This window comes from Danio rerio, chromosome 10 (genome assembly GCF_052040795.2).
Source record: "Danio rerio strain M-AB ecotype USA chromosome 10, GRCz13ab, whole genome shotgun sequence".
NCBI lineage: Eukaryota > Metazoa > Chordata > Actinopteri > Cypriniformes > Danionidae > Danio > Danio rerio.
The window spans coordinates 41,084,731-41,101,329 of NC_141030.1; the positions used below are offsets into that span (position 1 = coordinate 41,084,731).

The following is a 16,599-nucleotide window of genomic DNA, read 5'->3' on the forward strand; positions in this document are numbered from 1 at the left end:
AAGGTTAAACATTAAATTAAGAGCAGATGAAACTTGTCCCAGTTTTAAGAATAAAGATAAACATGTAACGAAGCAGTGAAAAGCCTGTAATGTGATGAAATGCTATATCAGGATCGGTTATTTGTATGAGCACAGTATTTGTCATCGATGCGGTTTGGTTGGCTTCCTCTTCTCTTGCTGTTGCTTTTGTTCTCTTTAACCACCCTGGTCAGGTCTGTCTCTAATTCTCTCTTTGCATTGAAACACTGTGTTGGTGCTCATGTCTTGGTCTTGTGGTTGCTACACTGAGTTCCCTTTTAGATGGTCTGAACTAGACTTTTAAATATGTCATTTAAACTATGACAAGTTTCCATTCTGCTGCTGGTTTATAATGAGAATGTCTCTCAATACATTAATGTGCGTAATTATTCACCCCCAAATAAATTGTTATCTTCTGTGCTCTGGTTTTCCAGAAAGTGCAAAGACATCCCCTATAGGTGAATTGAAGCTAAATTGACCAGAGTATATGTGTGTGAATGTGAGTGTATGAGTGTTTCCCAGTATTGGGTTGCAGCTGGAACGGCATCCGCTGCTTAAAACATATGCCAGAATAGTTGGTGGTTCATTCCACTGTAGCGACCCCTGATAAAATAAAGGGACTAAACCGAATGAAGGAATGAACTTCTGATAAATGTTGCCTCTAATGGGTTTTTCCACTGAGCTGTTTGGTTTACAGTACAGTAAGGCACGCATGCACTGTCAGAAGTGTTAAGATAATGAACCATACTGTATCTCTTTTTTGGGACTCTTTCGTAAGAGTGCTTAGTACAACTGTAACACTGAAAGTGTAAAGCTAGACTAGTGTTGAATGCTATTGATTTACAGAGAATTATCACTTGCATGTGCAACAAACCAGGTTAATGTCAACGCAGGAAGTGCATTTTTAAGGTCACAGTTGACACATGACATCATAATAATACAATAACAACGCACCGCAATGAATCATAGTCAACCAAAGCTCAAACTTATACATTTCTTTATTTAACCTGGTAAAAACCCATTGAGATCGAGATGACATTTACAAGCATTAACCTGGCCAAGAGGTCTGCAGCACACGACTTTAATAACAGCACACGATAATAATATAATAATAATAATATAGAAATATACTGTTTAGTCTTTCAGCAATACCAAATTATAATATGTTAAAACACAAACACTCAGAAATGGATTGTGGTTGTTTGGTGTACAGCAGAGGTGTCCAAAGTCGGTCCTGGAGGGCCCGGTGTCCTGCTGACTTTAGCTCCAACTTGCTTCAACACACATGCCGGGAAGATTCTAGTATATCTAGTAAGAGCTCGATTAGCTGGTTCTGGTGTGTTTGAATAGGGTTGGAGCTAAACTCTCCAGGACATCGGCCCTCCAGAACCAAGTGCGGACACCCCTGGTGTACAGGATGGAACGCAATGATTTAATTGGGATGTGCTCAGACATTTTGAGTTCAGACTGAAGAATATTCCAGAATAAGGGGGCGGCATGACTAAAAGCTCACTTCCCTATTTCAGTTCAAACCTGAGAAACAGACAAATGATAAATATCACTTGAATGTTGGGCATAGTGGCTTTTTGACCTATGAAGAAGGGAACAAGGATATGCCAGACCAAGAAGAGCCTTGTAGACTAGAGTCATACTGTGTGAGGCCACTCAGCTTTGGCATACAGTTCACTGTGATGTGTTAGTCTACCGCAGCCTGTAACAAACCTCAAGGCGCTGTGGTGAACAGAGGTTAAAGACTAAAGGCATTTGGTTAGGGCATTCGTATATAAAATATCACCATAGTCAAGCAGTGGTAAAAATGTTGCAGACACTAGTTTATGAGCTATAAGTGAAAATCAGGATCCATTCGTTCATTTATTTTTCTAAGCACTGTCGCCTCATAGCAAGAAGGTTGCTGGTTCGAGTACCAGCTGGGTCAGTTGGCTGGGTTTCCACCGGGTGCTACGGTATAGAGGTCTGCATTCTCATGGCTGCGCCATGGGAGCTGCTGGACTCAACCAGATTTTTTCAGGAATAAATTTCAGAGGTAACTCTAGTCTAAATTTGAATGGGAGCAGGCAATCTAACAATATAGCTCTCCTGGGTCCCGGCATTATTTCAGAACAGCATATCTGTGATTTTTCTCATTCTTATTGAGCACCGGTACAGCCAGTGCTCACGACTGTTACACATGATGGACACATCACCAGTGCTTTCTGCGTGTGAGTTTTAGTCGCACAGTCTGTGCACACATCATCTGCATAATGGTTCTCAGAGCTGTCCTTGAATAAAGTTCAGCTTGCATTAGAAAACGGTCAGTTTACTGTTAGGAAACCCACATCAGACAAGTATATATGGGAGTCTTTTTCATGTGTTATAGATGCAAATGGAAAAAATAAATTACCCAAAGTTTTAACCTTTAGCAGTCAATGGGGTTGCACACCGGATGTGCTGCGGCACAGCGTCAAGCATTTTAGAATTTAAACATAGATTTCTATCAGTGTACACACACCGGTGCTGCAAGTCGGCAGCTGTCCACAGCACCCATCTACAACTCAGGACACTGTTCATATTTTTATTTTAAATAACATGCGAGTGTGCGCACCCGGCAAATGTTACTTCCAACTGTCATCTGCAAGGCGCATCCGGTGTGTGACCAGCTTCAGAAGACTGGAACCTCAGATTTAAGGCGGCATTCATGTCTCATCGCAAAGGGGCAAACAAAATTGACATTTAGCCTGCAATCCTTGCACAACCTATAGTGTATCTGTTATCTTTCTCTTTTGGTAGTAGCCAATTTAAAGCTGACATTTTGGAAACCAGTTTTTAATTTAGTGGGAAGGGTGAGTCGGTTTGAAAATTATTTCTAAGTCTTAACTTTTACATTTTTATTCAAAGTCTCAAACATCAATACTCTTTTCTGATCCTTTAACAAATGTCCGACGAATCTCCCATTGTAAGCGTGTAGATTGCAGAAGCACTCATCAGAAAAATGACGGGAATAACACAGGCTGGGCTATAATGCTGAGCTATTTTTGCAAAAATAAACCTCAACCACTGACTCTTCACAGTTTCATCTTTGGGTAGAGAAAATAACACTAACTTTCATTCACACTTCCAATAATATTGAGCTGAGCGCAGCGTCTTCATGACTCATGTCTTCAGAATCTGTTTCTCTTCCTCTTCTTCTGTGTTTGTGGGCAGGTTTAGTCCCGCAGGTTTAAATTTTCGTATCGACATCACGCCGAAATGGCTAAAGACTCGTTATCAAGACGATTCATTTGAAGCACTATGAGTTGACTCTTTTATAAATGAATCAATAGTTTTTAACACTGTCCACTTTTAGATTTAAGCCTTAGCTGGATATTTCACTTTACTTAGAGCTGTGTTACACACTACATGGAAGGTCATTCTCAAAAACCCATAATAAGGACTCTTTAAAAACTTTTACGGAGTTTTAGGCTTTCGAGGACCCTCTTGTGAAAAAGGTCTATAATAAGGGTTTGAAATTCTACGCATTGTTTCATTTGAAATGTAGTTTAAATGTTCTGTTTACTACAATCTGTTTACCTTCAGATTTATTTCATTTACCAAATGTTTTACATTTATTTTCATTTACAATAAAGACACTGGTGTTCTCTCATTGACATATAACATGAGTTCTATGGCACCGATCCACAGGTGATCATTCGCATGTGCAAAATCATCGATAAGACGTGTCTGTCGCCCACACCAACACTGGAGCAGCACCTGATGTGGGATGATATCGCCATCCTGGCCCGGTACATGCTCATGCTGTCCTTCAACAACTCTCTGGATGTAGCCGCACACCTGCCGTACCTGTTTCATGTGGTGACCCTGCTGGTGGCCACGGGGCCTCTGTCTCTGCGGGCCTCCACGCATGGCTTGGTCATCAACATCATCCACTCCCTCTGCACATGCTCCCAGCTGAGCTTCAGCGGTAAGCAATCATCTTTGCCCTAGAGAGATATTTTTTTGAGATGGATCAGTGAGTTATTGATTACTGAAGTGTTTTGTTCTTACCCTGTGCAGAGGAGACCAAGCAGGTGTTGCGTCTCAGTCTGACCGAGTTCTCCCTGCCGAAGTTCTACCTGCTGTTCGGCATCAGCAAGGTCAAGTCGGCTGCGGTCATTGCATTTCGTTCCAGCTACAGGGATCGCTCATTCTCGCCGGGGTCCTATGAGAGAGAGACCTTTGCTCTGTCATCTCTGGAGACGGTCACAGAGGCGCTGCTGGAGATCATGGAGGTATGCTAGACTTCATAATCGGACGCAGTGTGGGAAAGCGACGAGCAATAAATCACATCTCCTTCACCTTGAGGAGACCAATGATGAGGGAAACGCTATTTTTGGCCACTGTTTTTTTGGCCACTTTGGTTTTTGTTTCTTGTCATGCTGGTTGTCTACTGTCGGTCATTGGTCAAAATGCTCATTACATGCGTCACAATAATCAATATATTTGCATATCATGATGCAATATATGTATCACTCTCCATTTTTACGTAAAAAAAAGAATGATGCCAACAGTTTAGCTAATTGTGTTTAATTTTCACATTTTGTAAATTAATTCGGTACCAATACATGTACATACTGAAAAAACATGTACATATTTCACACCAACATTTGATTGCTGTTGAGCTCAATAGATATGATTGTAATTGGCTCTGAAGGTCATCACTTCATTTGACAGTTTGGACAAAGTTGTCCAAATAAGCTTGGTTTCAAAACTGCAATCCATTTGTATCTAGAAAAGTAATAGTGCAAAATTGCACACTATCTGAAATAACCGTAAAGTCAATATTTACAAAGCTCTATTTTAACGATCTAGGCGCAAAATCTAAATCACGTGGTGCAAAATCATTAAAGGCGCGTCCGAATACTTATTCTCTTAGGTTATGGGTGTGTTTTTAGCATAACCTGCATAAAACCAATCAGAGTCTTATTTCTCTTTTTTTTTTCGACAATATTTTTGAGAGGGCTGAACATTAAAGCCTTTAACAAGGACAATTATATTCAACTTTGGCAAAGCCTTAGGCATAACATTTTTTACTTTTTTTAATGTCAAATTGCAAAACGTGTCCCTACATATTACAAAAAAAATGTAAAACCCTACATATACATTCATTCAATGGCATAAATTGTCTTAAAATTACAACAATTACACTTATCCCAGTTTCGGTCACTGTTTTTCCACCAGGGCTTGATATTAACACCTGCCAAATGCGGGTAGATTTTAGCTGTGGCAGGTTAGACAGTCACTTCCACTAGCCACTTTGACTGGTTGAAGTTCATTTTTAAATTGTAGTTTTCTTAAAAAGCAGAGTTCGACTATAAGGATCATCCAATGAGGGGCCAGCGTGAGAGATGTCAATAATAACTGTGTTTGTGTGAGTAAAATAAAGCAGGTGAATACCTGATGAAAGGATGATTGTGCACACTTTGACACACAGGCGATCCTGACACACTGATGAGGGCTTTAAAAGTTTAAAAATAAACGGCTCTTTGCACAAAGCATCCTTGCCTGAAATGCAACTGGTGCAATCAATTTTCTTTTAAAGAGAATGGACAAAAAGTGCACACACATTCCTGCGGCTTTCAAGAGCTCCAGATTTTTTAAAAGACTGCAAGCAGCAGGTTGCTTTTGCTTTAACTTTTCATGTGATCATCTTTTCATTATTGCGCATAGTATGTTTTTCACCTGCTTTCTTTTGCTTATAGTTATTTTCGGCTAAGAAATATATATATATATATATATATATATATATATATATATATATATATATATATATATATATATATATATATATATATATATATATATATATATATATTTATATATATATATATATATTTTTTTTTTTTTTTTTGGTGTGGCTAGAAAACGGTTTGGTAAATCCTTAGTGTTGAGCCCTGAAAAGTCATATGAAATAAAAATGAATTGCAATGTGACACTATGAAACCACAACCCATTTGCTCATGTTTATTGAGCAAGGTCACACACAACACAAAAAGTGAAATGAACGAGGTGTCATGTGGACATAACACAAAATCCTAATCAAGTAATTTTTTCATGCCAAAGTCAAATTTTGTACATACAAAAAATGTATTTGCCCAACAACGAAATTGTGGCTAGTTAAAATGGCGAGTGGCTAGTAACGTTCGAAACTACTAGCCACAGTGGCTGGTGATCAAAAAGTTAACGTCAAGGTCTGTTTCTCACAATAAAATGTATTTATCCTGACAGGCCTATTCATATATTTACAGACTAATATTAAACCTCAGCTCTGCCATAGTTTTACTGTGTTCTTTTTTAAAAAGTGTTACCATTAACTGCTGCATTTACTGGAAATTGTTCAGTATGTACTATTCACTGTTTTTTTATACTTTTGACACTAAAGTAAAGATCAACTGTGCTTCTGTCTGTTTCATTTCTCTATATATTGCTGTCTGTAGTAAATCATCATGTACATGCACTGTGTGAAAGGGTTTGATTGGGTTTTTCCCCTCTCTGTTTTAGGCTTGCATGAGGGACATTCCAGGCTGTAAATGGCTAGACCAGTGGACCGATCTGGCGCAGAAGTATGTACACCTGGATCAGATATTAATTGTGGCTCTTGACAAAAATAAAAGCAGGAAGAACAAAAGTGCCTGACAGATTGTGATATTGCATGATTAAACTAAATCTGTCATGTTTGTAAGGCATGATTTTTGTCTGTCCACATTGCATCATATTTTTTCCGCATTGTTTTTACATCAATATTATACTTATCATATGCATGCTTATAAATGCAATGACCAGAGGTTTTTAGATTACACGCTACTAACACTGTAGCCTTACTCAATATACACAACTTTGAGTATTTTTAAAATATAATTTCTGACTTTGATCGCTGTTTTAAACTGATACATTTTGAAATATTTATTAATAAACTAAAGCTGAAGTACACTAGTAGAACTGTGGTGAAAAAATGGTTCAAGAAATCAGTTCTACATTTTTTTTTTTTTTGAGATTTTCAAACTGCTATATATCTTTAATTGATTGCGAGCTTAGTTTTTACCAGCAGATGGTGCTCTAGGCTAGTTTTTAAACAGCGGTTGGCGCTCTAGGCTAGTTTTTAACAGCAGCAAATAGTACTCTAGGGTAGTTTTTAACAGCAGGTTGCATTATAGGCTAGTTTTAAACAGTAGACATCGCTCTAGGCTTGCTTTTACCAGCAGATGGTGCTCTAGGTAAGTTTTTACCAGTAGATGGCACTCTAGGCTAGTTTTTAACAGCAGATGGTGCTCTAGGCTACTTTTTTACCAGTAGATGGCGCTCTAGGCAAGCTCTAAACTGCAGCAAATGGTGCTCTGGGGTAGTTTTTAACAGCAGGCTACAGTTTAGGCTAGTTTTAAACAGTAGACAGCGCTATAGGCTAGCTTTTACCAGCAGATGGTACTCTAGGCTAGTTTTTTATAGCAGGCAGCATTCTAAGCTAGTTTTAAGCAACAGACAGCGCTCTAGGCTAGTTTTAAATGGTAGACAGACTCTAAGCTAGTTTTAAACAGCAGATGGCACTATAGGCCAGCTTTTACCAGCAGATGAAAATCTAGTCTGGTTTTTAACAACAGACAGCGCTTTAGGATAGTTTTAAATGGTAGACAGCGCTCTAGGCTAGTTGTAAACAGTAGACTGCGCTCTAGGCTAGTTGTAAATGGTAGTCAGTGCTCTAGGCTAGTTTTAAACAGTAGATGGCGCTTTAAGCTAGTTTTAAACAGCAGATGGCACTCTAGGCCAGCTTTTACCAGCAGAGTACAATCTAGGCTGGTTTTTAACAGCAGACAGCGCTCTATGATAGTTTTAAACAGTAGACAGCGCTCTAGGCTAGTTGTAAACGGTAGACATCGCTCTAGGCTAGTTGTAAACGGTAGACAGCGCTCTAGGCTAGTTTTAAACAGTAGATGGCGCTCTAAACTAGTTTTTAAACAGCAGATGACACTCTAGGCTAGTTTTTAACAACAGGCAACATTCTAGGCTAATTTTAAACAGTAGACATTGCTCTAGGCTAGTTTTATATGGTAGACAGTGCACTAAGCTAGTTTTAAACAGCAGATGGCACTCTTGGCTAGCTTTTACCAGCAGGTAGCATTCTAGACTAGTTTTAAACAGCACACAGCACTCTAAGCTAGTTTTAAACACCAGACAGTGTGCTAAGCTAGTTTTAAACAGCAGGTGGCGCTCTAGGCCAGCTTTCACCAGCAGATAGCATTCTAGGCTAGTTTTTACCAGCAAATGGTGTTCTAGGCTAGTTTTTAACAACAGATGGTGCTCTAGGCCAGTTGTTAACAGTACAGTAGGTGCTAGGCTAATTTTTAACAGCACTAAACATTTTTTCACCACAGCTCTATACACAAGCATGTGTTCAAGACATATTTTTGATGAATATGAAAATGTGCATTTATTGTGCAGGTTTGCATTTCAATATAATCCATCCCTCCAACCACGGGCACTTGTGGTATTCGGCTGCATCAGCAAACGAGTCACACATACGCAGATGAAACAGATCATACGGATCTTGAGCAAGGCCAGCCTTCTCCTCAGCATCGACCGGGTTAGAAAACATCCATCTTAAAACACAACACCTTCCTCTCAAGCAACTACTGTTGCTGTGGGCAACTTTGGGCTAGCTTTGAAAATGAACTTGCCTTCAATACATAAAGTGTATTGTATACTGTTGTTGCTCTGCTTTGGCAGATAGTAAAGTGTGAGATCTTGATCTAAACATTTTTGACCATCCACAAAACCAGTCATTTTCTACTTTTAGCTTTTAACCAGCAAATGACGCTCTAGGCTACTTTTTAACAGCAGGCAGCATTCTAGGCTCATTTTAAACAGCAGAAGGCACTCTGAACTAGTTTTGACAGCAAATGGCACTCCAGGCTAGTTTTTAACAGGAAATGGGGCTTTGGGCTAGTTTGTGACAGCAAATGGCACTCTAGGATAGCCTTAACAGCAGATAGCGCTCTAGGCTAGTTTATTTCAGCAGATGGTGCTCTAGACTAGTTTTTATTAGCAGATGATGCTCTAGGCTAGTTTTTAACAGCAGACGGCGCTGTAGGCTAGCTTTTACCAACAGATGGCACTCTAGGCTATTTTTTTTCCAGCAGATGGTTCTCTAGGCTAGCTTTTACTAGCAGATGGTGCTCTTGGCTAGTTTTTTTTACAGCAGATGGTGCTCTAGGCTAGTTTTTAACAGCAAATGGGGCTTTAGGCTAGTTTTTAACTGCAAATAGAGCTCTAGGCTAGTTTTTACCAGCAGATAGGGCTCTAGGCTAGGTGTTAAAAGCAGATAGAGCTCTAGGCTAGCTTTTTTTTTCCAAAAGAATGGGCTTTAGGCTACTTTTTTGCAGCAAATGGGGCTCTAGGCTATTTTTCACAAGCAGATGGTGCTCTAGGCTATTTTTTAACAGCAGGCAGCATTTTAGGCTAATATTAAACAACAGAATGCGCTCTAGGCTAGTTTTTAACCTCAAATGGCACTCTAGGCTAGTATGGGACAACTATGGGCTAGCTTTGAAAATGAGCTTGCAATCATTACTTAATCTTAATTGTATACCAGGGGTCACCAAACTTGTTCCTGGAGGGCCGGTGTCCTACATATTTTAGCTCCAACCCTAATCAAACACACCTGAACAAGCTAATCAAGGCCTTACTAGGTATACTTAAAACATCCAGGCAGGTGTGTTAAAGCAGGTTGGAGCTAAATCCTGCAGGGACACTGGCCCTCCAGGACCGAGATTGGTGACCCCTGTTGTATACTGTTGTTGCTCTGCTTTGGCAAATAATAAAGTACGAGATCTTGATCTGAACATATTTGACCCTCCACGAAACCAGTCACTTTTGGAACAATTTACATTTTTCTGAAACGTGAAAAAAAAAATAATTTGTTCCATTGATGTATAGTTTGTTGGGACAGGACAATATTTGGCTAAGGTTCAACTAATTAAATATCTTAAAAGGGTTAAAGAGTTCAAGAAATCTAAATGCTTTAATTAAAATTCTCAAAGGGTTCAGCAATGCATATTACTAATCAAGTTGAGTTTTGATATATTTACAGTAAAATTGTACAAAATGTTCAAAAAAAGCACTTTTTTAAAAAAGTTTTAACAGTTGCATGGTATATACAACCAGTGGAATATAACCATCTTCTAATGGTAAACATTTATTAATAAAAAAAAATCATAATCACACTCGATAAAAAGTCTGCAGTAACACTTTGATTGACATTCTCCTTTTGTACGTGTCATCAGAGATGGAAAACCGCGCCCATTAGTGACAGTCTCTTCCTCATTAGCATAGAATATCAGTCTTGTTTTTAAATCTGCTACTATGCTGACACATGGGCATTTGTAGCTCCGCCCTTTTTTGAAAACGACACAATCTCATTTGAATTTAAAGTGACAGTCACCAAAATGACAGAATTTGGATCAAAGCCTAAAAAATCAGTTTTAAACAGTTATAAAACATCATTTGTATACTTTGTGTAAAAAGGGGCACAACAGGTCACCTTTAAAAAGTCTTACATTTGAAACCTGCAGAAACCCTGATTTAAGATGTTTTGTTGATGTTTTTCCTCAGGGTTTGGAGAGCTGCCTGAAGGGTCCCGATAACTGTAACAGCCAGGTGCTAATCGAAGCCACAGTCATTGCTCTCACTAAACTACAACCTTTGCTCAACAAGGTATCCAGTCACAGTGTCCTTGTATATGCGAGTGTGTAAGCGTGGACTTTGTTTAACTGTGCGTCGTCATTCAGGACTCAGCGATGCACAAAGCTCTGTTCTGGGTCGCTGTGGCCGTACTGCAGTTGGATGAGGTGAATCTGTATTCTGCAGGAACTGCTCTGCTTGAACAGAACCTACACACACTCGATAGCCTGAGAGTCTTCAACGACAAGGTACAGTGAAGGACAACACTCTAAAATGGGAAACAACCAATTATTAGCCACCTTCTACTCGTTACATCTAAAATGTTAATCACTCAGTATTAACGCCTTAACTGCCATTCTCACTTTTTGAACATAGAGATAAAAATGGCATGTTCAACTTCATTGATTGCCAATCTTCAGTGCAGGTGCAGAGATTTAAGCTTGGACTTTTTTTTAAAGAAGACAGATGTCAGATTGTAGCTGAAGTAAAAAAAACTGTTTAAAACATATAAAACAAAGGTTATATGCATTTATGTTTATGAAAATAATTAAACAATAAAGGTATCTTTCTATACAGTGGTCTCTCGTTAATTTGTGGTAAATCCGCAGAGAAGTCAGCTTTATTTTTTACAATTATTATAGATGTTTTAAGGCTGTAAAACCTCTCACTACACACTTTATGCACTTTACTCAGACAATCATTTACATTTTCACACTTTTCTCTCTTGTATAAACACTCGATAAACTTCTACCTTCCTTAAGCATGTCCAGAAATCACACGTTTTTTGTGATTGTTAACATCTTCTCCTGCCTTTTGGGTGTTGCCGCAGGTGCCTTTGAAAGTGCAGAACGTTTCGTCAACATTATAGGGTTGGGGAGAAAACTTGCAAACATACAGTACAGCACTGCTAGTGACTGAAGAGTTCTGTAAATTCAGCTGAACTTATTCTGTACTGTACAGGAGACACAGAGGAGATTGGTTGACAGTGGTCTACAACCAATCAGGCACAGAACATAATGCATTAAAAATTTAAAAAAAGCATATCAAATTATATAAAAAATCTGCAAGGTGAACTGGATTATGGCGAGGGACCACTGTATTACATATAATGGGTATTTTACTAAACCAATTTTAGCCTAAAGTTAACATTAAATCAAAACTAAATATCTGAAAAAAAGCATACTCCAAATTTAAAGTTGGTATCTCAAAAAATTTGCTTTCAGTAAGATTTTGTTTGGCCGCAGTAGCAGACATCACCACTAGAGTTTCCATTGGTGACCATACAAGTGCACCCCGTATGTTTTGTGGAACGTGACCCATATTTTTTCATACATTTGACAATGCTTATAAAGTAGACATAAAATACTGAAGTGTTTTGGTACTTTGGTAATATTTGATTTGAATTTAGTCTCTAAAATCATCCATAAAAATGTTTTCATTATTTTCAACTATAAATAGCTTGTAATAATAGGAATTAAATAGTAGCGTCCCATTGGTGGGATGGTGACAGTAATATTTAGTACAGTTTATTGAATTGCTTAATAAAATTAACATCACATTTGCATTCATAATGCTCACTTCCTGTATTTGAAAAAAAGCTCTTGCTTGTATAATCAACTGTTTTTCCCTTTTATACATTTTAAGGTCATTCTCTAAGAAGTTTTAGTCGTTTTTTTTTTCAAAATAAGTCACAAGTGATACTCAGTATGACAAATTACACATTGTTCAAAACAATTATCATATAATCATAAACAAAAAAAATCTCACACTCCCATTTCAAAATGTAATGATTGTATTTTAATTAGTTTTTTGAAGGGCATTATCAAAATAGCTACACAAAAATATTTAAATAAACATTTAGTTAAATAGTGAAAGCAAATAAAGGATTTGTCCTGTCTTTCAGAGTCCTGAGGAGGTGTTTATGGAGATCCGTCAGCCTCTGGAATGGCACTGTAAACAAATGGACCACTTTGTTGGCCTCAATTTTAACTCCAACTTCAATTTTGCTTTGGTCGGTCACCTGTTGAAAGGTAAACGAGTGGGTTTTATGCTAAAATGTTCAAACGTGGGGCGGCATGGTGGCACAGTGGTTAGCACTGCACTTCACAGCAAGAAGTTTCGCTGATTCGAGTCCCGGCTGGGCCAGTTTGCATTTCTGTGGGGAGTTTGCATGTTCTCCTCATGTTGGCGAGGGTTTCCTCTGCGTGCTCTGGTTTCCCCTACAGTCCGAAGACATCCGCTATAACTGAATTGAATCAACTAAATTGTCTGTATTGTACGAGTATGTGTGAATGAGTGTACATGGGTGTTTTCCAGTATTGGGTTGCGGCTGGAAGGGCATCTGCTACATAAAACATATGCCGGAATAGTTGACGGTTCATTCTACTGTGACAACTCCTGACAAATAAGGGGCTAAGCTGAAGGAAAATTAATAAATGAATGTTTAAATGTGTGTGTTTGATCATTTTTCTGATTTGTATTGCCAGGGTTCAGACACCCCTCCCCCACCACAGTGGCACGTACCATCCGCATCCTGCACATGCTGTTGGCGTTAGTAGGAAAACACCAGAACTGTGATAAATTTGAGGTGAACACACAGAGTGTGGCGTATCTGGCAGGTAATGGATTATAACATCTTATGTCTTCACATTAGTTATTTGGCGAGACCCTACAAGGGAAAACACTCATTTTTGTTGTCAATTTTGAGATTTTAGATGGGTTTTTTAGTTACATGGAAAGTTAATATCCAAAATATATTTGTGTGTTTTGTTGCACTTTATCAGTCCTTTCTTAAAATTATTATTATTATTATTTGCTCTGGGCAATAAGTCTCCACTTCAGCAGCACTTGAATACACAGAGCTTAACAGTTATGGTAACTATTTTATTTTTTGCTTAACATGTTCGAATTAGTATACCATGTATTTCTTGAATTAATGCCCAATTTTAATTGAAGTATAACTATTTTAATGCTGGGCAAAGATTAATTGCAAGTTTGTTTGTTTGTATTGTATATATTCATTATGCAAATGAAAGAAAATTATTCAAAACTATTTTGTTACATAAATATATATAGTGCTCAGAATATATGAGGACACCCCCTACAAATCTGTCATTTAAATATATATTTTCTTTAGGATGCTGTAAAATATTTTTTTGTGCATATACATTAGTTTAGTCAGTACTGAAGCCAAATCTGGTGCTGATCTTACAAAATAACTTACAATAATATTTAAAAGTTAGTAGGCCAAATTTATATTATATAAGATTCCTTGGGATCATCTCGTCACTGGTCATGGATCGAATCAATGGCGCTGCATAGTCTGTGGGCCTCGGGATGAATATTCCCAGGTGGAAACAGAGAATAAAGAGAATAATTAGCGTAGCTGCGGTTCATAGTGTATATAAACGAGATGCAGAAACCTGCGTGGAGCACATTCATGTATCACACCGCTAAATTATGCACTGAGTGTATGCTTTACTAAAAAGATAGGTTTTTAATCTAGTTTTGAATTGAGTGTGTCTGAGTCTCGGACATTATCAGGAAGGCTATTCCAAAGTTTAGGAGCCATAAATGAGAAGGCTCGACCTCCTTTACTCGACTTTGCTATTCTAGGTACTACCAGAAGCCCTGAGTTTTGATAACCTAAAGAGTGAGTTGGATTGTAGCAAGACAGAAGGTTGGTTAGATAAACAGGAGCTAGATTATTATATATTATATATAAGCTTTATAGGTAAGAAGCAATATTTCAAATTCAATACAAAACTTAACAGGCAGCCAGTGTAAGGAGGGGAAAATCGGGGTGATATGATCATATTTTCTAGACCTGGTAAGAACTCTGGCTGCTTCATTTTGTACTAGCTGAAGTTTGTTAATAATGGATGCTGGGCAGCCAACAAACAGAGAATTACAGTAGTCCAGCCTAGAAGTCATAAAAGCATGGACTAGCTTTTCTGCATCTGAGATGGATAGCATACTTCGTAACTTAATGATATTTCACAGATTAAAGAAGGCAGTTTTTGTGACATTGGATATATGATTTTCAAAAGTTAAATTGCGGAATGTTAGGGAATATGTTAGGGAAAAATATTAAATAACATTTAAAAAATAGCAAAAATCAAAACATTAAAATAAAATTTCATACAAATAAATGTAAATAAATGATTGTTTTAAAAATCTATATATTTTTAATTTATTTATTATTATTTGTTTATTATTAGTAGTATTATTATTATTCTGTATTCAATTAATTAGGTAAATAATGTGATCAGTGTTAGTTTATTTGACCCAATTTACCTGTAGTGTTGTGCCATAAATTCCAGTATGGTGAGTGATGTTTGTGTCTATTTTTCCAGCGCTTCTCCCGGTGTCAGAGGAAGTGCGCAGCCGCTGCAGTCTGAAACACAGAAAATTGTTGCTTTTCTCTGATGTCACAATGGAGAATGTTCAAATGGATCCGTATTCTGTACATCACGAGGATCCAAGCGGCAGGTACTAATAAGGCAGCATATTAAGGGGAATCCACTGTAATACCTTTTGCACTCTAGTTCATAAAGTATGATCTTTGTCATGCAGAACGTTGCGGGAAAACGAGCTGTGGGCATCCCCGAAAGTCTCAGAGCGATACTTGGTGGCCCATTTCCCCATAATGGGGCAGATCAGCCCACGAACACGCAAATCAATGAGCTTGGACATGGGACAACCCTCTCAAGTCAACACCAAGAAGCTTCTGGGTATGTAAAGTGCTGCATGTAGACTTTGTAGATGTACAGTAGTTGGTTTTAATGTTCTGGAACTTTTTTTAGGCACCAGAAAAAGCTTTGACCTCCTGTTATCAGACAGCAAAGCACCAAAGAGGCCTGAAATAGAGACTGGTATCACAACGCCACCCAAGATGAGGAGAGTGGCTGAAAACGAATATGAAATCGGTGAGGGGGTTAAAAAAAAGAAGTGAAGTGATTCTCTGTCTGCATTCATTTATAACTTTTGTTTCCTGTTTCAAGAAACCCCAAGAATCTCCCATCACCACTTGCGGAAGGTTTCTGTGTCCGAGTCCAATGTCCTGCTTAATGAAGAAGTTCTCACAGATCCCAAAATCCAAGCACTGCTTCTGACTGTGCTGGTAAGATGTTTTGGGTGCACTTTATTTTAAGGCACATTAACTACTATGTACCTACATCAAAAATAAGTCCAGTAAACTTATTGTGTTCATATTGAATTAAAGACTTGTGGGGCTGGGTTGCAGGTAGGGTTAGGGATAGGTTTGGTGGTAAGGTTAGGTTTAATGGTGGGTTAAGGTGTAAGATGGGTCAACAGAGTAATTAAAGAGCCCATATTATACATGAAATAGGGTCATATCTTGGTTGTAAGGGTCTCCAACAACAGTCTAATATGCATGCAAGGTCAAAAAACACTTTCATGGTCTTATAATCTGCATTTATTTTTACCTAATTATCCCAGCGACTCCTGTATGAATCGTCCAGTGATTCATTTGTTCCCAAACCCCTCCTTAGCGCGAAGCTAATCTGCGCTGATTGGACCGATGACAGTCTGTCGCGATTGGTCGACTGCCTTCAGTCAGAGAGTGAAATGGCCAATAGCTAATTAGCAATATAAAAAGTAATCACAGTTCATACACGCTCGATAGTGTAGGCGTGGATTTTAGCTGCCACACTATGGCGAGTGGATAGTGCCACGGATAACCGAACGAAGGAGACAGTCGTGTACTCGCCATACCACACACAAACACACCTCCGGACGACAACGCTCCCGCCCGCACCCGCCAGGTTTTAGCCTGAGAACTTGCTCCGTTTTCTGCCCGCCGCGCCCGATCCCGCTAGAGCGGAGGAGAACACAACCAAAAATCACCCAGTATAC

The 16,599-nt window shown here is 38.5% G+C and overlaps 2 protein-coding genes across 7 annotated transcripts in view; both read left to right on the top strand.

The window, feature by feature from the left end:
- The window catches only part of cuedc1a (CUE domain containing 1a), a 529,149-nt gene that overhangs the window by 232,979 nt on the left and 279,571 nt on the right, over positions 1–16,599 (top strand). The window lies entirely within an intron of this gene.
- Positions 1–16,599, top strand: part of nf1b (neurofibromin 1b) — a 130,584-nt gene that overhangs the window by 101,253 nt on the left and 12,732 nt on the right. For all 6 annotated transcript variants that reach the window (XR_015501394.1, XR_015501395.1, XR_015501396.1 and 3 more), the window contains 12 exons: positions 3,697–3,976; positions 4,069–4,283; positions 6,553–6,614; positions 8,485–8,626; positions 10,654–10,755; positions 10,830–10,970; positions 12,626–12,752; positions 13,209–13,340; positions 15,078–15,213; positions 15,298–15,455; positions 15,528–15,650; positions 15,726–15,844. Coding sequence is in view for 2 of the 6 variants with exons in the window: in XM_087271160.1 (XP_087127286.1) it covers positions 3,697–3,976; positions 4,069–4,283; positions 6,553–6,614; positions 8,485–8,626; positions 10,654–10,755; positions 10,830–10,970; positions 12,626–12,752; positions 13,209–13,340; positions 15,078–15,213; positions 15,298–15,455; positions 15,528–15,650; positions 15,726–15,844 (1,737 nt within the window). In the remaining 4 variants the exon portion in view is untranslated. The remainder of the gene's footprint in view (positions 1–3,696; positions 3,977–4,068; positions 4,284–6,552; positions 6,615–8,484; positions 8,627–10,653; positions 10,756–10,829; positions 10,971–12,625; positions 12,753–13,208; positions 13,341–15,077; positions 15,214–15,297; positions 15,456–15,527; positions 15,651–15,725; positions 15,845–16,599) is intronic.